General features: G+C 42.9%; 1 protein-coding gene across 1 annotated transcript in view; it reads right to left on the bottom strand.

Moving 5' to 3' along the window:
• Cnst (consortin, connexin sorting protein) overlaps positions 1 to 26,671 on the bottom strand; it is a 98,115-nt gene that overhangs the window by 32,126 nt on the left and 39,318 nt on the right. Inside the window, exon 3 of the mRNA XM_045151450.1 lies at positions 12,505 to 12,686. Coding sequence (XP_045007385.1) covers positions 12,505 to 12,686 — 182 coding nt within the window. The remainder of the gene's footprint in view (positions 1 to 12,504; positions 12,687 to 26,671) is intronic.

The raw sequence follows: 26,671 nt of genomic DNA, 5'->3' as shown, positions 1-26,671 counted from the left end.
AAATAAAGTATTGCATCTATAGCTTACTATCTATATTGTCAGATTTATACACCAGCAATAAAAATGACTTTTTTCCAAATTCCTCAGTGGAAAAGGTTTAAGTAGTGAAAACACTAGCATAAGTATTTTTAAGTTTTATTTATTTATTTATTTGAGGGAGCAAAAGAGGGAAAGAGGCAAAACAGAAAGAAAGAGAGAATGGGTGCGCCAGGGCCTCCAGCCACTGCAAACGAACTCCAGACGCATGTACCACCTGTGCATCTGGCTTACATGGGTCCTGGGGAATCAAACTGAGGACCTTTGGCTTGGCAGGCAAATGCCTTAAGTGCTAAGCCATCTCTCCAGCCCAAGCATAAGTATTTTTTAAATATTTTATTTCTTTACTTATTTGAGAGGGAGAGAGAGACAGAGATTGAGAGAGAGAGAGTGCACCAGGGCCTCCTGCCACTGCAAATGAGCTCCAGACGCATGTGCCACTTTGTTCTTCTGGTTTGCATGGGTATTGGATCCTGAGACTTTGTAGGCAAGCATCTTATCTGCTAAGACATTTCTCCAGCCCTTAAGTATTTTTTATATATGAGTAGTGAAGATAACTGCACACAATCATTTGTAAACGTTTAGTCTAATTTAATGTTAGAATCTACCTTTATTTCACATTATATTTATTTACTTATTGGGGGGCGTGCAGATGCAGCCACTGCAAACAAACTCCAGACACATGTGCCACCTGGTGCATCTGTCTTTATGTGGCTACTGGGGAAGTGAACCTGAATCCTTAGGCTTTGCAGGCAAGTGCCTTAACTGCTGAGCCATCTCTCCAGCCCCACATTGACTTTTTTTTTTTAAATTAATTAATTTATTTGTTTGAGAGTGACAGACACAGAGAGAAAGACAGGTAGAGGGAGAGAGAGAGAAGGGGCACGCCAGGGCTTCCAGCTTCTGCAAACGAACTCCAGATGTGTGCGCCACCTTGTGCATCTGGCTAACGTGGGACCTGGGGAACCGAGCCTCAAACCAGGGTCCTTAGGCTTCACAGGCAAGCGCTTAAACGCTAAGCCATCTCTCCAGCCCCCACATTGACTATTTTAAGAGGGATAAGTTGATCTTTAAGATTCAGATCATCTTTTATTCATCTATTCTAATATGCTACAGAAACATGAATGTCAACTAAAAAAAAGTTGCCAAGATTTAGCTGGATCTATACCTGTAGAACAAGAAATTCATATCATGGTACAACTCGTTGCATGCTGATGAATATTTATAGCAGTTGGCTCAGGGGTGCTGGGGAAGCCCTGCCTGGTAGTGTTTGACACGTCTGTGGTGCCCAGGCTCTCACTGTGGCCAACTTGTTAGAGGTAGGTAAACATGGTCCTCATGAGTCAGGACCAGCAGGTGCCGGAAGCCACCAGGACATGCTTGGTAGAAGTCACTGACAACGTCTCACCTACCAACTTCCACTCACTGACAATTTAGTGGCACTGTAGAGCTCTGCTACTAAACATAGCATGAGATATAATTTCAGGCTGCCCTTTAAAATAAAATGGCTGACTCTTCCAAGCCTTGCCTTTTTTGTATGTACAACACTGGCACATTTACTAATTTGTCAATTGCTCGCATTTAAAAAGTTTTAATGGCATTCATATCTATTACATAACCAGATTTTGTGACATTGCAGAAAAAGAATTTTCAATCAGATTTCATGTTTCTGTGGCAGGTTTGTTTTTTTTTTTTTTTTTTTTTTTTTTTAGTGGTGGGGGGGCCGGGTTTCACGACTTATCCTAAATTGACCTTACGTCTACATCTCACTGTGTTGCTCAGGCTGGCCTGAAACTCAAAGCAATCCTCTTGCCAACTGAATGCTGGGATTACTGACCTGCACTATCACTCCTGAGGCAGTTACAATCTCATAAGACAATCAAAAGAGGATAACGAATGAGAGAAGGCATGTGCTGGTAAAAGGGAAGCTTGAAAAATAAATACACAACATATTTCCTTTACAAAAATCTCTTCTACATACAGGACAGAGAAATTAAATTTTTCTTCACTGCACCATATACCTAAACCTGTAAGGCAGATGGTGTCACGAGGGTTGGGAGGCGAATGGCCTGACTCTTCTACCTAGTCCAAGTTCTGTCACTTAGCAGTTGTGGGACTTTGGATGTCATTTTCTTCTCAAGCCTCAAGGTTCTTATCATAAAGCAGGGACAAAAACACTCCCATCTACAAGAGCCAGGATGCTTTAAGAACTAAAGAAAAAAGGTTACCTCACTTAGTATAATCCTTCCCAGATCCATCCATTTTCCTGCGGTAAAGAAAAAGGAAGTTATGAAATTTGCAGAAAAATGGATGGATCTAGAAAGGATTATACTATGTGAGGTAACCCAGGCCCAGAAAGCCAAGCACCACATGTTCTTCCTAATATGTGGATCCTAGCTACAGATGATTGGGCTTCTGTGTGAGAAGGAAAAAACTCAGTAGTGGAGGCCAATAAGTTAAGAAGGAGACATAAAGGGAAGAGAAAGGAAGGGAGGAGGGTACTTAATAGGTTGGTATTATATATATATGTAAGTAGAAGAACAGATAAATGGGGGTGAAAAGGCCTAAGTGAGGTCAGGGGAAGAGTCTGAGTAAGGAAAGGTGGAGGGAGGGCTAATCAAAATCTAAGAGGATATAAGTAAGTCATATGGAAACCTACTTTTTTGGACAATGGAACACACAGGAGCCATAGATTGTTATTAGAAATTTTTCAGTACCAGGGATGGGATACCTTCCAGTGAGTTGTTGGCCAGGGAGGTCCCTGATGCCCCCAACACATTATAGGCCATTGCCAAGGCCTTTGGCTTCCCCCCAGGAATAGATGGTAAGACCCTATTGCTGAAGACTTCACATACTTGGGCTGCAAGGCCACTGAGAAATCCTGCTGGAACTGAGCTGATAACCTCCCCCATGTAAACCAGCTGATAGGAACCTGGAAGAAGCCATTCTACATGTAGTTCAATAGGAGAAAGAGATACCACCAGTGAAGATACTCAACAGTGGCCACTGCAAGCCTTATAAATGGCCAGCCAGCCCAAATGAGCCAATGGGTGCAATAGTGGCACATCTGTCATGGTGGAAACCAACTGCCTTCCAATTGGACTAGAGGCCCGCTCCATGGAGGGAAACACATCCCTGATACTGAAAACTTAAAACAGGGGTAGTCATGAGCCCTAGGGGTGTAACATCTGCTGATGTCTGGGAAAATGTATATACTATGCTTATTAAACTGCCCAGTAAGCACTTCTCTTAATATTTATACCCTTATATTAACACTACACTCACTTTGGGTAGAGAATCTTCTCTTTCCAGATGGCAGTGACTTTGAGATGACTCAGAAGGTATCATAGTACTGGAAAGAAGTGACTGGAGTACTGAGTAACATCTAGATCACACCTTCCAAGGCTCAGGGTGTTATGCAGAAGAGGTGGCGGAAAGAATGTAAGAGCCAAAGGAAGGGTAGGACTCCATACAATGTGCTCCCTCCAGACATAAAATGGTCTGGATATCCTTGACCTCACAGTGCCTGACACTACCTACATAAGAGGAGGAAAAGATGATGACATCAAAATAAAAGAGAGACTGATTGAGATGGGGAGGGGATATGATGGAGAATGGAATTTCAAAGGGGAAAGTTGGGGGGAAGGGAGGGTATTACCATGGGATACTTTTTATAATCATGGAAAATGTTAATAAAAATTGAGAAAAAAATAAAAAAAAAAGGTGTGCTTAGTATAGTGCCCTGCACATTGTGCTGAGTACTAAAAAGACTTCTGAGTCTGGGTCTGATCCACAGGTGTAAGATGCAGAGCAGAACCAAGGGAAGAAGTTGAGGCTTGATAAGAAAAACAGTCCCCGCCCCTCTTGCCCTACTCTTTCCTTGGGGACAAGCAATAAAAATTTATCTGCTTTTTTTTGTTTATTATTTTTACTTATTTATCTGAGAGTGACAGACAGAGAAAGAGGCAGGTAGAGAGAGAGAGAATGGGTGTACCAGGGCCTCCAGCCACTGCAGACGAACTCCAGATGCGTGCGCCCTCTTACACATCTGGCTAATGTGGGTCCTGGGGAACCGAGCCTCGAACCGAGGTCCTTAGGCTTCACAGGCAAGCGCTTAACCGCTAAGCCATCTCTCCAGCCCTGCTTTTTTTTTTTTTTTTTAAAGCTTCTGTCTCTCTAAATACCATGGGTACACTTACTATACATATATATTTCTTTTTTGAGGCAGGGTCTGATGTAGTCCAGGCTGGTCTTGAACTTCTAATATATACAAGAATGACTCTGAACTCATGTTCTGCATGAGTAACCTCCTAACTGCTGGAATAGAGGTGTAGGCCTCTAACATCTGGCAAGGTTATGCTTTAATATTTTAATAATTTGCTTTCTTTCATTTCATTATTTTATTTTTTGGGAGTCTTTGTAGCATGGGCAAAATTATATTTTAATATTTTATTTTTGTTCATTTTACTATATAATATGTTATATATAACATATAAATAAATAAATATATATATATATATATATAAAATTTTGTTTGTTTTGTTTTTTCTAGGTAGGGTCTCACTCTAACTCAGGCTGACCTGGAATTCACTATGGAGTCTCAGGGTAGCCTTGAACTCATAGCAATCCTCCTACCTCTGCCTCCCAAGTGCTGGTTGATTAAAGGCATGTGCCACCATGCCCGGCTATTTTGTTATTTTTTTAAAAAAATTTATTTATCTATTAGAGAGAGAAAGTAAAGAGGCAGATAGAGAGAATAGGCACTTCAGGGCCTCCAGCCATTGCAAATGAACTCCAGACACATGTGCCACTTTATGTATCTGGCTTATGTTGGTGCTGGGGAATCGAACCTGGGTCCTTAGGCTTCACAGGCAAGTGCCTTAACTGCTCAGCCATCTCTCCAGCTCTATTTTGTTATTCTTGGGACAGAGTCACATATAGTATGGGCTGGCATGAAATGCACTATGTAGCAGAGGATGATCTTGAACTCCTGATCCTCCTGCCACCACATTCAAAGTGCTGGGATTAGCAGCATGAGCCACTGTACCCTGCTTGTATTTCAAATTTCTTTCTTTGCCTGCCCTCTCTCCTTCTTTCCTTCCTCTTCCTCTTCCTCCTCCTCTTCCTCCTATTCTTCTTCTTTTATTTATTTATTTATTTATTTATTTTTTGAATTAGGGTTGTACTCTGGCCCAGGCTGACCCAGATCTCACTCTGTAGTCCCAGGATGGCCTCAAACTCACATCAATCCTCCAACCTCTGCCTCCTGAGTGCCGGACTAAAGTCATGCACCACCATGATTTGCAAGATTCCTATTTCTTTTTTTTTTTTTTTTTTCAGTTTTCCAAGGTAGGGTCTCACACTAGTCCAGACTGACCCAGAACTCACTATGTAGTCTCAGGGTGGCCTCGAACTCACGGTGATCCACCTACCTCTGCCTCCCAAGTGCTGTGATTAAAGGTGTGTGCCACCACACCCGGCTTAGATTCCTATTTCTTGATTTCTCATTCCTTGCTTTTTTTTTTTTTTTTTCATCTCAACCTTATAAATACACATAGCATCTACTGTTTGCCTTACTAAGAGCCTACCCCTGTAGTAGATTATTATTACTTTGCCTGGAAAATAGTTTTACCTGGAGGTTCTTTCCTTCCTTTGCAAGGCTGGGGATTAAACCCTGGATCTTGACTATGTTAGGTAAGCACTCTACTACTGAGATATATCCCCAGCACAAATTTAAATTATATATATATATAATTTTTAGTTATTTATTTGAGAGCGACAGAGAAAAGGAGGCAGAGAGAGAGAGAGAATGGGCACGCCAGGGGTTCCAGCCACTGCAAACGAACTCCAGACGCGTGCGCCCCCTTGTGCATCTGGCTAATGTGGGTCCTGAGGAATCGAGCCTCCTTCACCTAGAAATCCCATTCAACTTATCTGAGTGGGATCCCTGTTTCCTGCATCTCATATGTTCCTAGTCTCTGGTTCATGTGCTAATTTTGCTGGAGCACATCCTCTAGTGACCTCCTGAGAAAGGGAAGAGATACCAAAGGTCTCAAAGTAGGAACATCCTTAGCATATCTGAGGGACTGCTGGGCTCTACCTCAGAAAAAAAGCCAAAGGGGGGAAGAAGTGTGCAAGCATATGACACTTGCGTGCAGCGACAGAAGTATGAGACCCATGTTCACCTATGTGCATGCACACGCACACAAATAAGAATATTAAAGCAAAAACTTCGGTGATGGCCGGGAATGTAGCTAAGTGGCAGAAGACTTACTCAATATGCATGATTCAGTACATGTCCCAATTAATAACTTGACAAGCAAATGCAACATGTACTCTTTAACTGCATCCAGACTAGGAACAAAACAGGTAACAGAGGAGTTGCGGGACATCTTGAGCCAATCTGAGTATGTTGTGAGTATTAAATGGTCTTATTGGATTAGTGTCCAATTTCTTGGGATTGATAACAGCCTTGAAGGTTAAAATAGGTGTGTGAAGTGACAGAGTACTTCAAACATACTTTAAATATTTTAGTGAAGAAAGTGTTTGGATAAGAGAGGAAAAAAATAAGGAAATGTCAAACAATGAATCTAGATGAAAGGCACAAGTTATGTACTGGGAATTATGAAAAGAAGAACATGTAATTCCACCTCTCTCCAGCTTGTAAGTCCCTTGGGAAGTAACAGGAAATCTTGTGAATACACGAAGGTGTGAATTACACAGAGGTGGTGGCCATCAGCTGGCTCCTGTTGCTCTAATGCACCAGCTTCCAGAAATTTTTTTTTTATTTTTTATTTTTTTAATTTTTATTAACATTTTCCATGATTATAAAATATATCCCATGGTAATTCCCTCCCTCCCCACCCCCACACTTTCCCGTTTGAAATTCCATTCTCAATCATATTACCTCCCCATTACAATCATTGTAATTACATATATACAATATCAACCTATTAAGTATCCTCCTCCCTTCCTTTCTCCACCCTTTATGTCTCCTTTTCAACTTACTGGCCTCTGCTACTAAGTATTTTCATTCTCACGCAGAAGCCCAGTCACCTGTAGCTAGGATCCCCATATGAGAGAGAACATGTGGCGTTTGGCTTTCTGGGCCTGGGTTACCTGACTTAGTATAATACTTTCCAGGTCCATCCATTTTTCTGCAAATTTCATAACTTCATTTTTCTTTACCGCTGAGTAGAACTCCATTGTATAAATGTACCACATCTTCATTATCCACTCATCTGTTGAGGGACATCTAGGCTGGTTCCATTTCCCAGCTATTATAAATTGAGCAGCAATAAACATGGTTGAGCATGTACTTCTAAGGAAATGAGATGAGTCCTTTGGATATATGCCTAGGAGTGCTATAGCTGGGTCATATGGTAGATCAATCTCTAGCTGCTTTAGGAACCTCCACACTGTTTTCCACAATGGCTGGACCAGATTGCATTCCCACCAGCAGTGCAGAAGGGTTCCTTTTTTTCCACATCCCCGCCAACATTTATGTTCATTTGTTTTCATGATGGTGGCCAATCTGATAGGAGTGAGATGGAATCTCAATGTAGTTTTAATCTGTATTTCCCTGATGACTAGTGACGTAGAACATTTTTTTAGGTGCTTATATGCCATTCGTATTTCTTCCTTTGAGAACTCTTTATTTAGCTCCTTAGCCCATTTTTTGATTGGCTTGTTTGATTCCTTATTAGTTAACTTTTTGAGTTCTTTGTATATCCTAGATATTAATCCTCTATCAGATATATAGCTGGCGAAGATTTTTTCCCATTCTGTAGGTTGCCTCTTTGCTTTTTTCACTGTGTCCTTTGCGGTGCAAAATCTTTGTAATTTCATTAGGTCCCAGTGGTTAATCTGTGGCCATCAGCTGGCTCCTGTTGCTCTAATGCGCCAGCTTCCAGAAATTTTGAGCATCCCTTTATAGATTATCTGCCTTGATTTCCAAAAAACCAAACTTTGAATGGGTGACGGTAAGGATAGAGCTATACTGTTCAGTATTTATTTGGATTTTATTGTGAACCAAGCACTATATAATATGCTTATTAAACATTAAATCATTTAATTCTCTACCAACATTGCTAAAGGCAAAAGCTACTTAGCTTATCATCAACCAAACCAAAGCCCGTCCTTGCTCCACCACTATGTCCTCAGGTCTTTTCCTGGGGAAGCAGACTGAGGAGATACTTAGAAACAAAGCCCAGAGGACTAAGGAAACCGGGATGCTTCTTGGGAGATGGAATGGAATTTTACCCTGAGACATGAAGCAATTAAATAACCTTTAGGTCTGATCAAGAGCATTATCATCTTCCTGGCTGAAAAGTTATTTATTCATTTATTTATTTATATAGGTTTTTCAAAGTAGGGTTTCACCCTAGCCCAGGCTGACCTGGAATTCACTATGTAGTCTCACGGTGGCCTCAAACTCATGGTGATCCTCCTGCCTCTGCCTCCTGAGTGCTGGGATTAAAACATGTGCCACCACTCCTGGCTTGAAATGTGACTTTTTTTTTTTTTTTCACAAATAAACCAACTTTAATAGATCTTGTTTTGTATTTATATAGTGTCATCTTCAAGAACCTTAAATACTTTACAGACATTATCTTTAGTTAATCCTCCCAATAACCCTGTGAGGCAGGTATTACTCCCATTTTACAAGACAGGGAGACTGAAACAGAGAGGTTAAGTGACTTGCTAAAGGTCACACAGTTAAGTTCATTTCAGAGCCAGGACTGAAGTGCCTCAGCCTCCCAGCACCAGCCACATACCTCATTAGAATCTTTAATGAAAAGTCGTTAAACAAAGTAAAAAGAGCAGTACGTTATGAAAATTAGGCCTTGGGCTGGGGAGAGATGGCTTAGTGATTAAGCACTTGCCTGTGAAGCCTAAGGACACTGGTTCAAGGCTCAATTCCCCAATACCCATGTAAGCCAGATGCACAAGATGGTGCATGCATCTGGAGTTCATTTGCAGTTGCTGGAAGCCCTGGCACGCCCATTCTCTACTTTCTGCCTCTTTCTGTCTCTGTCGCTCTCAAATAAATAAATAAAAAGAAAAGAAAATGAGGTCTTTCTACTGCCATCAAGGAAAGAAAAAAACCTTCTACTGATGGTTGAAGCCACAAAGCCCATGTAGTACATTCCTTTCTCCTCCTTCCCTAGGCCTCTTGGCTCCTGCCTTCTGAAGTAAAATTCTCAAGACAGAAGCCATGTGACTTAGAAATGGGACTTAATTTATAATATTTTAATTACAATAATTCATAGGAAATTTTATGCCAATATGCAAAATATGGTTGAGCTATTCAACAAACACGTACACAATTATAGTGATTGGCCCCATTTTACCACCTGAATCTACCTCAGTTTAATCCCAGCCAATTGACCATCTCACAAGGCTCTCTAGATGGACAATCACTTACTTCCTGCATTTTTCTTTTCTCCACTTTAACCCTATAAATTTTTAAAGCATACCAAGTTTCTGGGCTGGTGCAATGTCTTAGTGGTTAAGGCGTTTGCCTGCAAAGCTGAAGGACCTTGGTTCTATTCCCCAGGGCCCACGTAAGCCAGATGCACAAGGTAGCACACGCGTCTGGAGTTTGTTTGCAGTGGCTGGAGGCCCTGGAGTGCCCCATTCTCTTTCTCTCTCTCTCTCTCTCTCTCAAACAAACAAATAAAAATAAAAGTAAAAAAATGATCTTGTTAAAGTACACCAAGTTTCTGATAAAATTCTAAGAGTTTTACTTAGATCCAGCTGTACTGAGTAAGAAGTAAATTTAGAACTGACACCCCATTGTGCCTCCACTGCTAATGATACAATGAAACATGACGTGGATGTGTAATCACCATGGAACTCAACACCAATGCTAGAACTTGCCATAACATGAAATTTAATTAGGCTTTTCTGGCACATTTTTTTTTGAAATATAAAAAAAATGTAAAAGTAAACATGATATACAGTATTTCAATGGCGTGGCTTTAAGCAAATGACTCCTCTACCTTTCTTATGCATGCTGTAGCCTAGATGATGGTAGAAACAGCACTGTTTCTCTACACCCTTTTTGAAGTATAATTTTTTAAATTTTTATTCACATTTCCCATGATTATAAAATATATCCCATGGTAATTATTTTTGTTTTTTTGAGGTAGGGTCTCACTCTAGTCTAGGCTGACCAGAAACTTACTATATAGTCTCAGGGTGGCCTTGAACTCAGGGCGATCCTCCTACCTCTGCTTCCCAAGTGCTGGGATTAAAGGCGTGCGCCACCATGCCTGGCATGAAGTGTGATTTTTTTTTTTTTTTTTTTTTTTTTGGTTTTTCGAGGTTGGGTCTTACTCTAGTCCAGGCTGAGCTGGAATTTACTACGGAGTCTCAGGGTGGCCTCAAACTCACTGCGATCCTCCTACCTCTGCCTCCCGAGTGCTGGGATGAAAGGCGTGCGCCACCGCGCCCGGCTCATGAAGTGTGAGTTTTTAAAAGCTAGATCTTCTCTGCCACAGGCTCACTGCCACCGAAAAGGCCACTTTTACCTCTACTACAACAACAACTTCGAAATTTGAACTCCTTGAAAGGCCTGCCTATATTTGCTATGTCTAGCATTATCCCAACTTTTTACTGAAATTCCTTAGACGACTTTAAAAAATAGGGAAAAACCAATAGCCATATACTTTTGACCTTGATTTAGTTATCATTTGTTGCTACCATTTTGTTAAATTGTGTCTCCTCTCACATGTTCCCCTCCATGAACTATTTTAAGCTTTAAACATCATGTTAATTCATCTCCACATACTTGTACACCAATCACCCAAGAACAAGGATATATTCCCTTATACAACCTGTGAAGCTATCACCTACTTGGCAAAAATGATACCATAATTACAATGTTATTTAATATACAACCCACTTTCAGACTTATCCCAGTTTCTTCTTTGAAAAAGAGACACTGACTACCATAGCAAACTTTAGTGCTACTGTTGAGGCACACGCTATGAGAAGGAATCTCCACTGCCTGGCTGTGAACAGACGGTGATACTTGCTGCTTTAAGTTGTGTGGCGGACGGAACAGCAATCATGGTGAATGCCTTGCACTAACTCAATCGCTTGTGCAAATGCTATGGAAACTGAAGGCCAGGAAGGCTGCCTTGGTGTGGTGTTCCTCACTGGCTAAACAGCAGGGCACATTTCCTCAAAGGTCTTGCTCAAGTCTACACAGAAGGTGAGATAAACTTGTAAAAATGTACATCTTCCTGCTTTGGAACAAAGCCTATTCTACTTTTAAAAAACTATTGCTTAAAGCCAGGCGTGGTGGCGCACGCCTTTAAACCCAGCACGCAGGAGGCAGAGGCAGGAGGATCGCTGTGAGTTCAAGGCCAGCCGGAGACTATATAGTGAATTCCAGGTCAGCCTGAGCTAGAGTGAGATACTACCCCAAAAAACAAACAAACAAAAAACTACTGCTTAACTAAAACGTTAAAATTAAACAGAAGCAAATAGAAATGTAGAACTTTCTCCCTTCCAAATACCAATTATTTTCATTTTAAGTACAAATAAAATATAGCACACAAATACTTAAATTTTTCCAGAATGAGCTCATATATGAAAAGGCTTCCTACTGCTGTCCAAAAGGCCTCTACTTTCCAGGTTCTCATCTTCCACTATGTCCTTCTAATCACTGAAACTATGTTGCAAGCATTCTGGGGATCTGGTGGGTAGCTCAGTAGTAGTTTATGGGAGGTCTTGGGTTTGAGCCCCAGAAGATACACACACACACACACATACATGCACACACAGAAAGAGGTTGCGGAGAGGGAGGGAGGAAAGGAATTCTCATTGTTAAAAGTTTCTAGCTCCTCAAACTAAGGCCCTAATATCACCAGCTAATCATCACCTCTGCTGTTTCTGTGTTAATGTCGAACAACATCCCTGCCATGCCTGTCACAGGCTAGTCTCTTTCTGATACTAACCCACTCTTTCACCTGATGAGCACCTAATCATCCTGAACAATGTGGCTCAAGAGCCACCTTATCCCCACTGCCTGCTGGGAAAGTTAATCACCCGTTTTGTGCAGTTGAACCCTTACATACGTCGAGCCTGACAGTACAGATTCTACCCTTGCACTTATGTAACCATCTCTCCTATTCTGCAGAGGCTCTTGTAAGGACATGCCTTGTTAAGAAGTCTTTTTCCTAGTGGCCAGAATGCCTTTTGGCATCAAGCTGGCTCTTACTATGTTCTTGCTGTAACAGTGTTGGCCATTGTCCAAAATAATGATTACCCAAGGCCAATGTGGCTACCACTCAGAACTACACCAAATTTTCCACCAGCCACTCGTTCAGAGTCATTTTCCTCTGGGCTAAGTAACTATGGGTGGGATGAATCCATTATGGAAACATGGATTTTAAACAACTCTAAACACTGGTGGTAGAATCTTATTAGGCTCAAATCAAAGGATAGAGGCCATACCTGATGCAGGAAAAGGGGCAGTGCCCTTGAGTCCATCTGCTCAACTTCACCACGAATCAGTGAGAACAGAGGCTGCAGAGCTGGCTTCGGAGCTTCTGGGGGATCATTAGCGCTCGTCTCTTCCCCACCAGCAGAGCGAGTTGCACACCAAGTCTTTTCTTGCATTAAAGGAATAGAATCGCCTACAGAAAGTAAATAAAATGCCTGTCAGGAGAAATGACCATCAAGGAGAGCATGAAAATAAAATTAACCATATGGAAAAATAACTAGAGGGTCAAAGAGATTAAGTAACTTGTCAAAATTACAGAAGGTATTGGAAGCAGTCTGTTTTCATTTTCTTTTCATAAATGGAAAACTAACATCTGTCTTATAATGTTAGTGTGAGGATTAAATGAGACAATGTGGACAAGATCCACATGTGCTCTCAACCCTTAGCCTGAAAAGACTGCAATAAAACAGAAAATAAACACTACAGTAATCATGAGTACTTGTAAGCATGTTGTGAATTATAATGTACTAAAAGGTTTTAACAATAAAGGACTCACAAGGTAATAGGTAAGTTTCAGTATTTTTCTATGATTTTCTCAAAATAATTTTGATGTTGGTATTTTTTATGTACTATGAGTATTACTAAAGCTTTGCTTGAAAAATATAAATGTGCCAGTTGGGGTGGCACACACCTTTATCCCAAGACTCGGGAGGCAGAGGTAGAAAGATCACCATGAGTTTGAAGCCACCCTGAGGCTACATGGTGAATTCCAGGTCAGTCTGGGCTAGAGTGAGCCCTTATCTCGAAAAAACAAAAATATAAATATAATTATGTTTTATGAATTAGCACTAACTTTTTTACCAGGCAGGGGTTCGCTCTAGCCCAAGCTGACCTAGAATTCACTCTGTAATTCCAGGCTGCCTCAAACTCACAGCAATCCTCCGACATCTGTTCTGGAGTGCTGGAATTAAAGGTGTGAGCCACCATGCCTTGCTATAATTTTTTTCTGATGCATAAAGAATCACTAGAAAAGCTACATTTATAGTTACGGAAGAAAACAAAATCAAAACGTGAATAACCACTTTCATTTCCATTTTCATTGCCATGCATGAATCCACACAGCTGGCAATAAAAAACAATTCTATTTACCTTCCTCTGTTAAAACCAAGTGGCTTATAGCTAAAGCTACCCATTAAGCAACATGGGCTGCTACGTATAAGTTCTCCAGACAGTGACAGGCAAATTCATAAGGCCTGGTTTAGCTGAACACCTGTCAGCTTTATCAAGTCTAAAACAGAGACTACAGTTCACATATTTCGATTGAGGCTTTAAGTGGTGTTTGTTTGTTTGTTGTTGTTGTTTTTCGAGGTAGGGTCTCACTCTGGTCCAGGCTGACCTGGAACTAACTATAGACTCTCAAGGTGGCCTTGAACTCATGGCGATCCTCCTACCCCTGCCTCCCGAGTGCTGGGATTAAAGGTGTGCGACACCATGCCTGGCTAAGGCTTTCAGTTTTTATACTTGCTATTAGCCAAGAGGCCAAGGAGCAATGTTAATTAATGAAAAAGATTATTTGCAATAACTCTGGGTCATAGATTAGTGGAATTACCTTGACTTTGACAGCTGACTCTGTCAGGCCTCCTGAATTCTGTCAGTCCTGCCACATTCATGTGGCTTATAGTCTACCCCGATGGCTGCTGAGAGGCACTTTGCAGAAGACCATCCTTTAATGACTTTGACCTTAAAACTAAGACTGCACCATGATGTTCAAGCTCCCTCTTGTAATCTGGCACTGGCCTGCCATCAGGGAATGTAGCCGAGATACGAGCATGTAGCTTCAGGCTAAGGGACCACTCACAGGCAAACCCCCCACAGTTGGTACTTTATGTCGTAAGTAATCAAGAGAATGAAGTGTCACAGCCCAGTCACACAACAGCGGCATGACGGGTACAGGAACAGCCAACCGCTCTCTTACTGGATTTGAGGCCACCTCCACGGGGAGGAATTCCTGCCTGGTACTGAAAAACCTAGTTAAAAGCCCAGTGCTGGGAAAGTCTAGGCTTTGGGAGAGGAGAAAAGCTACCGCTGTAGTAGGACTAAGTGGACATGTTGTGCCCATCAACTTGCCCTCTAAATATTTATGGTCAATGTTTTGTGCATGTATGAACATCGTCAATTAAAAAAAAAAAAAAAGAAGGAACCCCAGAGCTGGGTGTGGTGGCACACGCCTTTTTAATCCCAATAGTCTGGGAGGTAGAGGTAGAAGGATCAACATGAGTTTGAGGCCACCCTGAGACTACACAGTGAATTCTAGGTCAGCCTGGACTAGAATGAAACCCTACCTCAAATAAATAAATAAATAAATAAATAAATATGAAAGAAAGCCCTGATGAAGTACCTAAGTCAGCATATCCAATCTTACTTAACCACGGAACCCTCTGTGTGAACCCTCTGTTATAGCAAACACGAAGGTCATTAAACTGAAAACAGTTTCAGTTCTAAGCCAACCAAAATCCAATTCAGCATAAAACAAATGAAACTTGAACTTAACCAATCAGAAACTACAGCCATACCATATTCAAATAAGGCAAGAACCTTGCTTTAGTTAGTCGAATAATTTTACTTTGTTTTTCAAGGTAGGGTCTCATTCTATACCAGGCTGGCCTTGAACTTGTGGTGATCCTCCTACCTCTGCTTTGTTTTGTTTTTCAGACAGGTCTCACTAGGTAATTCAGACTAGTCTAGAACTGGCTATGCAGCCTGGTTTGGCCTGACACTTCTTGAATCCTTCTGACCTCGGTCTTCAGAGCCCGGGGTTACATGTGCCACACCCGGCTGAAGTTTCTCCTTTGCTTCCATGTTCAGTTTGCAAATCTTTGTGTTCACAGAGTAGAGTGGGGCTCTCTGAACTCCTGCTGATTCTGCACGCTGCCCAGCCCATCAACTGTTCTTTATGCAAATAAATTCTGTTAAGTTAAAAAAACACATCACAGGCAATTTCAGGGGACCTGCAAGATGTTGCACAGAAGGCAGCAAGGCATAGGTGAAGACAGTGGCAACCATTATATTTGAGATGGGGACAGCAGTGACATAAGCTTTAATGACGGGCATGTGTGGGCACGGGGGAAGGACTAGGAAAGACTTAGCACGTTTTTTTAAAACATTTTTTTTGTTCTTTTTTTATTTATTTGAGAGCAACGGAGAGAGAATGGGCGTGCCAGGGCCTCCAGCCACTGCCTGCAAATGTAACGTGGGTCCTGGGGAATTGAGCCTTGAACCAGTGTCCTTAGGCTTCGCAGGCAAGCATTTAACCGCTAAACCATTTCTCTAGCCCAACTTAGCACGTTTTAAATATTGTACATCAGACTACAGGGACACCATTCATACGTCAGTCTTAGGGGTAAAAAAACAACTTGCCTTTGTTTATGCTATTCTCTTAGCCTAGAGAGATCATGAGCTTTTAGAAGTCAGGTGAGTGAGTCAGTACAGTGACTTTACGAGTTAGCACACAGCATGACACAGAACCAGTAGTCAAATACTTCTTGAAGGAAAATGCTAGTAGGGGCTGGAGAGATGGCTTAGCGGTTAAGGCGCTTGCCTATGAAGCTTAGGGACCCAGGTTTGATTCCCCAGAACCCACGTAAGCCAGATGCACATGGTGGTGCATGCATCTGGAGATCGTTTGCAGCAGCTGGATTCCTTGGTGTGCCACTCTCTCTCTCTCTCTGCTTCTCTCTCTCCCCCAAGTAGATAAACAAGTACCTTTTAAAGGGCTAGTAAGTATCACAGAGGGTGTCACATCCTATATCCACTGTATCACAAGAACTCTATGAAACAAGTATCAGAAACCACAGATGAAGCAACCGAAAACCACCAGAGATCCACTAAGATCACTGGTCCTGAAGCCAAGCCGCCCAGGTCTGAGTCCTACTGCTTAACAGCTCTGTGACTTGGGGCAGGTCAGTCACTCTGTTTAAACCTTCCTTTCCCCTTCCCTTAGGTGAGGTTGCCTCTGCACTCAAGGGGCCTCTGCTGTGACAGAATATTTAAGTAAGAAATACTATCTGCTTATTCATAATTTTGCTCCTTACTACACATGTGTGCCCTGATTTTGGAAGAAAGGTAGTAGAAAAGAAAACTACTTTTACAGCATTTATAAAAGCTTTCTTTAAACAAAGTGTTCAAGGAGAAATGATGCGTTCACTGCACTGAGGCTAGATCAAATAAAGAATCTGAAAGTTGCACTAACATTGAGACAGTTACAGAAGCCAAACTCCACCACTTACAAACAGCCTCCCTCTTTTTCATGTGTCGTCTTGCTGAGTGAGGCCGGAGGCAGAACCATCCTGCAGAAACACCGCTACCAGCATGCTCGGAGAGGGAGCATGTGCAGTTGCTGTCCTGCAGCAGGTTTTGACAAGTCAACTGTAAACCAGCGTTCCTTGAAACACGCTTGAAAACTGAGCAAAAGCAAGTGTCGTAGTTTGAATCACATGTCCCCCATAACTTATTTTTATTTTATTTTATTTTTTTGGTTTTTCGAGGTAGGGTCTCACTTTAGCCCAGACTGACCTGGAATTCACTATGGAGTCTCAGGTGGCCTTGAACTCACAGCGATCCTCCTACCTCTGCCTCCTGAGTGCTGGGGTTAAAGGCGTGCGCCACCACGCCCAGCTTAATTTATGTGTTTTGAATGCTTGGTCCTCAATTTGGTAGCATTTGGAGAGGTGGGGTCTTGCTGGAGGAGGTGTGTTCCTGAGGGTAGGCTTTGGGATATTTGAGCCAGCTCCTTCTTGCCAGAGCTTGGCTCACTCTTGCTGCTATCCTCCACCTAATGAGGCAAGAAGTGTGTCCACCCTCTGTTCCACTATCCTTTGGCTGCCATCATGAAGCTTTCCCTGGAGACTGTAAGCCAAAGTAAGCCCTCTCCTCCATCAGCTGCTTGTGGCTGGGTGTGGGGTCCCAGAGTAGTTGTAATAGAAAGAGTATAATGTAACAGAGGTTGAAGTGAGATTGTCTAGTGTGCCTTGTATGAGCCACGATACATTATTTAATCTTCCGGTGCCTCAGATTCCTCATTTATAAACATAGGCTAAGGGTGGAGGGAAGACTTAGCAGTTAAGGTACTTGCCTGCAAAGCCAAAGAACCTGGGTTCAATTACTCAGCACCCATGAAAGCTAGATGCACAAGGTAGCCCATGCATCTGAAGTTCATTTGCAGTGGCTACAGGCCCTGGTGCACCCATTCTCTCCCTCTGCTTTGCTATCTCTCAAATAAATGAAATAAAATTACTATGGTAAAGATTACATGAGATAATCCACATGATTTGGCAACTAAGAGCTAGACATGGTGGTATATCCTTGTAATCCCACTGCTTGGGGGACTAAAATAGGAGAATCATGAGTTCAAGGCAAGCCTAAGGCTACAGAGTAAGTTTCAGGCCAGCCTGGGCTTTGAGACACTGTCTCAAAAAGTCCAAAGGAGGCACCAGGCGTGATGGCACATGCCTTTACTCCCAGCACAAGGGAGGCAGAAGTAGGAGGATTGCCTTGAATTCGAGGCCACCCTAAGACTACATAGAGAATTCCAGGTCAGCCTGGACTAGAGTGAAACCCTACCTCAAAAAACAAAAAACAAAAAACAAACAAACAAAAAAAGCCTTTAATCCCAGCACTTGGGAGGTAGGGGTAGGAGGATCGCCGTGAGTTCGAGGCCACCCTGAGACTCCATAGTGAATTCCAGGTAAGCCTGGGCTACAGTGAGACCCTACCTCGAAAAACAAAAACAAAAACAAACAAACAAACAAAAATCCAAAGGAATAGAGGAAAACTTATCAAGCTACAATCAAAGTAAATATGTTCCTAACACTGAGTTTGGAAGACTGAATTTCTCTCTCTCCCCACCTTCCCCCGACCCCATGATTGTTCTTTCACAAAGAAACAAGGGCTGGAGAGATGGCTTCCTCTGTAAAGTGCTTGCCACACAAGCATGAGGACTTGGGTTCTGATCCCCAGGACCCACACAAAAAATGGGTATGGCAGCATGCACTTTCAATCCCAGTGCCAGGGAGCAGACACAGGAAAATCTCTGGGGCTGACTGGCTGCTTATCTAGCTGACTCGGTGAGCTCCAGGTTCAGTGAGAGGCCCTCTGTCAGTAACAAGGTGGACAACAATCTAGGAAGACAACTAAAGTCAACCTCTGGCCTCCACATGCATGCACACACACTTGCACACATATCCACACACACGTGTAACCACATACATGTAAACACACACATACACACATGCAAAAACCATCAGAAGAGCAAACACTTCAACTATTTTGAAATATATAATTCAGTGGTACTAAATATATTCACAGTGTTACGCAACCAAAGCCAATATACAATTCCAAACTTTTTCACCATCCCCAAACAGAAACTCTGTATCCATTCCCCTCCCTCTCTGGCCTTGAGACATGTAATCAACTTTCTGTTGGTATTGATTCCCATTCTAAGATCCTCATATAAATGGAGTTATATAATAGGTATCTTTTTGTCTAGTTTATTTCACTTACCATGTCAAGGGTTATCCACAATGTAACAAATATGACTATCATTAGCTTTTTTTCTTTTCTTTTCTTTTTCTCTTTAAGGTAGGGTCTCTAGCCCAGGCTGACCTGAAATTCACTATGAAGTCTCAGCCATGAACTCACAAGCAATCCTCTTACCTCTGCCTCTCAAATTCTGGGATTAAAGGCGTGCACCACCACGTCCGGCAATCTTTTTTTTTTTGTTTGTTTGTTTTTTTGAGGTAGGGTCTCACTTTAGCCCAAGCTGACCTAGAATTCACTATGGAATCTCAGGGTGGCCTCGAACTCACAGCGATCCTCCTACCTCTGCCTCCCAAGTGCTGGGATTAAAGGTGTATGCCACTACTGTTTTAAGACGTCAATGTTTTTGAAGGGTTTTTTTTTTTTCTCCCTACCTCTAAAACAGACACATTATTGCTTCCCAAAGAAAAGTTGGTTCAAGTTTCTACATCAATGGCATACTTACCTAAAAATTGCTAATATAAAAAAATAATCCAAGGCTCAGGGAACATGGAAGAAGAGGGGCTGAAAAACTGTAAAAGCCATGGGGCGGGGAGGAGTGTTCTGAGCTATTGTCTCCCCCCACCCCGTGGACTTACTGGTCCCTACAGAACTCCACAGTGAATACGGATAACCCACTGAGGAGAGCCCTGGGTGGGGGTGGGAACAGTGGGGTATACAACTCAATAGAAATAGCCATCAGTGAATATACCATTAGGCAAAATGTTCAGAGAATAAAGTTTTCAATTAAAACACAAATACAAGCCGGGCATGGTGGCACACACCTTTAATCCCAGCACTTGGGAGGCTGAGGTAAGAGGCTCACCTTGGCTAGAGTGAGACCATGCCTGGAAGAAAACAAACAAAAACACTACACAGTAGTCTCTGCACTTAATTACATGCTTCTGGACACAATTTTTGCTCTGGGAGGCCTAGAATTAGAGGGTTTTAAGGAACATAAGTGGAATGGCAGACAGGCAGTGCCTGCTTCCATGTCTCCATGGACCTAACCTGGCTGGGCCACCTGGAAGGCTGACAGGTGCCTATCGGGGACGTGCCTAATTGAGAAGCCTTTCCGAGCAGAAAAGTACCAGCATTGCTAGGAAATACTGTCAGGAATGAAACACACACTCACGTACGCAGTTGGGTTACAAAATGATATGTAAAGCCAGAAAGGAAGCAACGGGAATAAAGCTTCCCTGGGAAAGGAGGCATTCAAAAGTGCTTGCTTGGGTGAGCAGGTTTCCAGAAAAGATGCCTGCTCTGAGAAAACCTGAGAAGAGCCTGAATGTTCACCCCTGGAGAATCTATAAGCTCAGCAGTGCAAGCAAGAAGTGATGGCTGAGGCAGAATTACAAGCAGCCTGGCTATGTTAAAGGAGGACCTGAGCCCAGTACAGACCAGGAAAGGAACCCAAGCTAAGACAGCCCTCCAGGGTTACCAGCATTGCAGGACTAACGCCCTCCATCCCCGAACAAAAAAACATAAGGAATGGCTGGAGGGATGGCTTAGCAGTTAAGGCGTTTGCCTGCGAAGCCAAAGGACCCTGGTTCGATTCCCCAGGACCTATGTAAGCCATATGCACAAGGTGGCACATGTGCCTGGAGTTTGTTTGCAGTGGCTGGAGGCTCTGTTGTGCCCATTCTCTCTGTCTATCTGTCTTTCTCTGACTCTCAAATAAATAACTTCAAAAAATTAAAAAAAAAATCATAAGGAAGCACTGTAGAATGGCCCACGTGAGGAATGAAACCAAGTGACAGAAAACATCCGAGGAAGACTAAATATCGGATTTACCAAAGAATTTAAGGCAACTGATTTAGACATGCTCCAAGAGCTAAATGAAGCTCAGGACAAGGAAGTAAAGGGAATCGGGAGGATGAGCAAGAGCCAAGTGAGAACACGGGAGTCTGACTGCAGGCGAGGGAAGGGAGCACCGGAGGGGGAGGAGTACAAAGGCTCTGCCTGGGGTGATAAATGTTTTAGAAATTGTGGCCATGACTACATTATGAATATAATTAATGCCACTGACTTAACACGACTGCATTGAACAAAGAGTGCTTATGAGACAGGATAGAAAGACAGGGACAATTACTGGGACATGGGAAGAAAAGAAGCTCCTCAAAAAAAATCAAAAAATTAAAAAAAAACAACCCTCCAACTCCATGCTGCAGAGTCTTGTCCTAAAACTCCTTTCCATGGCGAAGCCCAGGCTCCAGAGTTGCCCGGCGGGAGGATAAGGGAACCCCTCAGGCTGCTGTATTTCTGCCCCGCCACCACTGACAATTAGAAGGGCAAGTTTATGTTATGTTTTACTGCAGTTAAGAAATAGTAAAAGAGAAAAGGCCTTTCAGTTCTGTGATTTTATGTAATGATTCTCTGAGTCACTGTGTAACTTAATTCTTCAAACTGCCTGGCCCGTGAGGCTGGGGTCTGTGTCAGCCATCCTCCTGCAAGGCTGATCCGAGGTGAGCTGCAAACCACGTTCCGTGTCACACTTCTTCACTCTACGCAGCTGGCTAATACTGGAAAGATGAGAGGGGCACGCTCCCTATTTAAATTTTGTCAGTCACTGTCTTAAACACACTGATGTGGCAAAAAAGAAAATATTCCTCCTTCTTCCTCAACACTAGCCACTAGCAAGCAGTACGAGTAAGATAAATGTGAAACAGAGACACAGTCCTTCTGACCTGACCTGGGGTCAAAGGGATGCATTATGTAATTATGGCATAACTACCCCCTTGGTCCACGTGGCACCCTCTCCTCCCATGCCCTCTGGCTACAGCCTCTGCTTTCAGTCGCAGCCAGGCAGGACTGTGGTTAAGAGGTTAGGCTGGGTCATGCCATGCTATTAACCCAGGCAATAAAGGACTGGCAAAGGATAAAGAGGGTGACACGTACAGTGTACTCAGACCTTGGCAGGCACTCAGAGTGGCAGCCCTGTTCTGTTGGGTGTGTAGTTTCAGGTCAGTGCAGGGTGACAAGACAGGAACTGCTACAGCGCATCAGTCTAGGCGGCACAACTTTGCTGTCCTTGAACTCATGGGTGATTCTTCTGCCTCTGCCTCCTGATTGCTTAGGATTATTGCTGGAGTTTAAGGGACATCTGGAAACCACCGCTAACACTTTGGACAACCATGAAGGACAGGACTCAGGGCGCCTGAGGGAACACATGTCTCCTTGGCTGAGTTCTCTGTGGAAGTGCGGTCACGGCAGACTCTGGAGAGCGCTGTGCACACCTTACAAAGAGCAGCCTCATTCTCCCCGGACAGATGTCACAAAGGCCGCTTTTCCTGGGCAAAAGGAGCAAGTCCTTTTTATAGCTTGTTTGCTTTGCTCGGCACTCCAGGAGCCAGGGCTCCACTTACTCACTAGAAATGTTCCTAAGTCAGAGTGAGCCACCGCCTCAATCTATGAACCTGCCTCAGTACCGCCTCCAGCCAGACGACCTTGTTTATTTTTTCCTTTCCATATAAAGGGCTCATTACACCAGACACATTGTATCCCAAGTCCAAAATTAAGATTTTGCAGATACACGGGGGATTTGAGAAAGCATTTCACAAAGTGAACTTTATGAAGCTCCAAAGGAGTTCATAAATGTCTGCCAATGAGAGGGGCACAGGCCAGGCCAAGGTCAGTCTCCAGGTCCCTCGGCCCTGAACTGAAGCAGCTAATCCACGGGCAGCTGCCCCTTTCCGTCGCCCTTCCTCTCTGTTACCAGCGCTTACTCCAAGCTGTTTACATGTGGAAGTCACTGCATAACTGGCACACCCAAATATGGCTGGGATTGAGATTCCAAATTATGTAAAATATGCCAATTAGCACCAATGTTGGGAAGCCCTCATTTTCCTCTTAGAAGTTTGATTAGACATTTTACACTCTAACACATCTTATTAAAAACTAAAAATATGCAAGGGATTTGCCCAAGCATGCAATTTCTTATGCCATTTCTTAAGTTTTTTTTTTTTTTAATGCTTTAATGCTTAAACTTCTTATCCAGGTCAACAAACAACTCAAGAACCAAAATTTCATGTGAAATCAACACAGAACTTGTCCATCACCAGAACACTAGCTTTGATAAGATCAAGGTGGCTAAACTTGACCACATTTTGAGTTTATTCCAAGGACACTGAATTTATCAGCTATCAAACAGAAAATACTTCGTGGTTCTCCAGGATGAAGGTAAACAAAATTTTCAAACTTATGTGACCTTATATGAAAATATGTAATTTACCTACTTGATAAAAATATGTAAATTTAGCCAGGCATGGTGGCACATGCCCTTAATCCCAGCAGAGGTAGGAGGATAGTCATGAAAACGTAACTGCCATCACCATCAGAGAGCCCTTGCTTGCCTCAGAGACCCTGGTGTTCTCTGGACAGCCTCTAAGTGGGCCCCAGTGACCCCTCACCTCTTGGGAAGCCAACCTCCTTGACAACTCTGAATCGACTTACTTCTTTGTAGCCACAAAGCTCACAATGCCCTAAGTAGAGATCCCCAGCATGCTTGTATAGATTACTGCCAAAGCCCCTCACCTGGTTCCACCACCTCTAATTCTGATGCTCCAATGATGCTCCAACTCACTGGCACACTTTAGCTCATGTCATGTCACTGTCTTGGTCAAACCCATGAGTAAAGTCCATGTATGTTTGTTTGTTTTCGAGGTAGGGTTTCACTTGAGCCCAGGCTGACCTGGAATTCACCATGTCACCTCAGAGTGGCCTAAAACTCACAGCGATCCTCCTACCTCTGCCGCCCAAGTGCTAGGATCAAGGCGTGTGCCACCATGCCTGGCTCCAAACTGGTTCTTAATAATAGAAAATATTTGCAACCTGGACCATGTTAATTTTCCAAGCTTCAGGCATCATATCTGCAATTTCCCCTCAGCTCACCAAGCCTTTTTTTTTTTTTTTTTTTACTTTCCTTTGGCCAAGGTAAATATGAAGAGCTGCCAACACACAGGATACCTCTTCTCGCCTTCCGAGCCACCCTGACATCTTTCCTCCTTAGCCCCATCTACTTTACGTGACTTGTACATACTTGTCCTATCTGAGCTTAGATACTAATTTCTCCTGGAAGCTTCCACAACTCTTCTGGACAGTGCGCTTCCATAGCCACAGACTTGCTTATCTGTTGTAACTCTCATTTTTTTTTTACTTGCTTGTTACTTATACCTCACTTGAACACATGAAACTGAAAAGTGGGTTCACAACAGTTGTATAATGCTTGGTATTCAAACCTCAATAAATACCTCCCAACTAAGTCACCCTGCAGGGCTCTACAAATTAATATGGTAAAAAATCATAAAGTACAGAATTCTTTTGGTCTATAAAACCATCATTACTATAACTTAATTAAAAATCTTTTCATGGAGCTGGAGAGATGACTTACGGTTAAGGAGCTGGCCTGCAAAGGACCCAGATTCGATTCTCTAGAACCTACATAAGCTAGATACATAAGGTGGCACACGTCTGGAGTTTGTTTGCAGTGGCTAGAGGCCCTGGCGCACCCACTCTCTCTATCTGCCTCTCTCTCCCCCTGCCCCTAGCAAATAAGTAAGTTTAAAAAAAAAAAAAAGTCTTGTTAGATGGGAAGAATAAGGCTCCCAAAAATGACTAACAAAAGCTCTCTCACATTGCAAAGAGGAACTAAAGCAACAGATGAAAAAAAAGGCTGCCATAGTAGGTGGCATCCAGCCTCTGCTCATGCCATGCTTTCCCCTGCCATCATGAAGCTTTCCCTCAAGCCTGTAAGCCAAAATAAAAACCTTTCGTCAGCTGCTTTTAGTCCGGTGCTTTGTACCAGCAACGAGAAGATAAATTACAACCGCTGCTCATCAGCTATTTTTGAAGTGGGCCCCATGTGATGACAAGGGTCCTTAAGCACAGAACAGGGAGACAGTAGAGGCAGTGACACAGTATGAATACAAGCCATTAGTGGCTGTGAAGATGAAGGAAGGAACCATGTGTGATAACAGAAGCTGGAAAGGCGGGGAACTGACTCTCCCATGGAGATTCTAGAAGAATGTGGTCATGCTGACAAGCTTTAGCCACAGCAAGGTCAGTCTCCTGATCTACAGAACTGTATGGGGAAGTCTGTTATGGAAAAATCAATTTTTTTTAAAAAAAAAAAGAATACTTTTCAAGATGGGACTTTTTTTTCCCCTCTAAAGAAACCTTAAAGTTTCTTCTGATTCAAAATTGATCTGACTATATAAATCAGGAACACTTGTTTTACTCATATGAAGAAAATGGCTTAGCCCAGGCATGGTGGTGCACACCTTTAATCCCAGCACTTGGGAGGCAGAGGTAGGAGGATCACCATGAGTTCAAGGCCACCCTGAGACTAAATAGTGACTTCCAGGTCAGCCTGAGCCCTACCTTGAAAAGCTGAAAAACAAAACGAAATTAAAGAAAGAAAGAAAGAAAGAAAGAAAGAAAGGAACGAAGGAAGGAAGGAAGGAAGGAAGGAAGAAAGGAAGGAAGGAAGGAAGGAAGGAAGGAAAATGGTTATCTTTCAGAGGAGGTGTGATCAGTTGATCTAACTCTCAATGAAGGAAGCATAAAGAGAGGCTGGTATTTTTTTTTTAATATTTTTATTTATTTATTTGAGAGCGACAGACAGAGAAAGAGGCAGATAGCGATAAGGAGAGAGAATGGGCACGCCAGGGCATCCAGCCACTGCAAACGAATTCCAGATGTGTGCGCCCCCTTGTGCATCTGGCTAACATGGGTCCTGGAGAGTTGAGCCTCGAACCGGGGTCATTAGGTTTCACAGGCAAGCGCTTAACCGCTAAGCCATCTCTCCAGCCCAGAGGCTAGAATTTTTGCATGTCAGTTTCCAAAGAACTCTATGTGAAAGGAGTTAGACCACCTATTAGCGGCAGAGGTAAGATAAACCAGGACTTTGGAAGCTTGTGCATAATCAATAAGGGAGTAAAACGTCTTTTACCAATACAGTGAACACAGCTCTATCAGTACTGCTATAGGGCCTCAGCCAGGGAGTTTCAGGTTTTAGTTTGAATGTGCCTAGGCTATGGCATAGACTCCAATATCGCCAAGTTCCCCACCAATTTTAACTACCTCAGTACTGGCCAGAACTCCAACAAAGATGTCAGCCAGCTCATTCCACCAGGCACTTGAGTTTGGAGGCCAGTTAGAAAGGTTCATCTGTGGTCACAGCCAGCTACAAAAGATGCAGCTCTGTTGAGGCCACCCTGAGACTACAGAGTATCAGGTCAGCCTGGGTTAGAGTGAAACCTTGGGAGGTGGGGGAGAGAAGAACAGTTGCACAAGGTCCAATCCTGCCAGGAAGGTACCTAGAAGTCTTTAGGAGATAAACAACCAGCTCTAACTATTCTTACAGAGAAGATCAAGCACTGCTCCCTGAATTCATCAAGATATTAACAGTCTTTTGATTACCAGCCTCTGGTTAGCTGGCTTAAAGATCAAAGAGAAGAATCTTGGCCATCACAGATACAAGACAAGTGAGCTTCTCCTGAAGGGCTGAGCTGAAACATGTGCCGTGCAACCCCCTAGACAAGGTTCCATCCTAACCTCGGGGAGAAGTCAAAGGCCACAGGAAAGCACTTCTGCCCATTCAGTTGC

Source organism: Jaculus jaculus, chromosome 1, assembly GCF_020740685.1.
Source record: "Jaculus jaculus isolate mJacJac1 chromosome 1, mJacJac1.mat.Y.cur, whole genome shotgun sequence".
Lineage (NCBI taxonomy): Eukaryota > Metazoa > Chordata > Mammalia > Rodentia > Dipodidae > Jaculus > Jaculus jaculus.
Note: the sequence above shows the minus strand (reverse complement) of the source record. Positions and strands in the feature narration are given on the sequence as shown.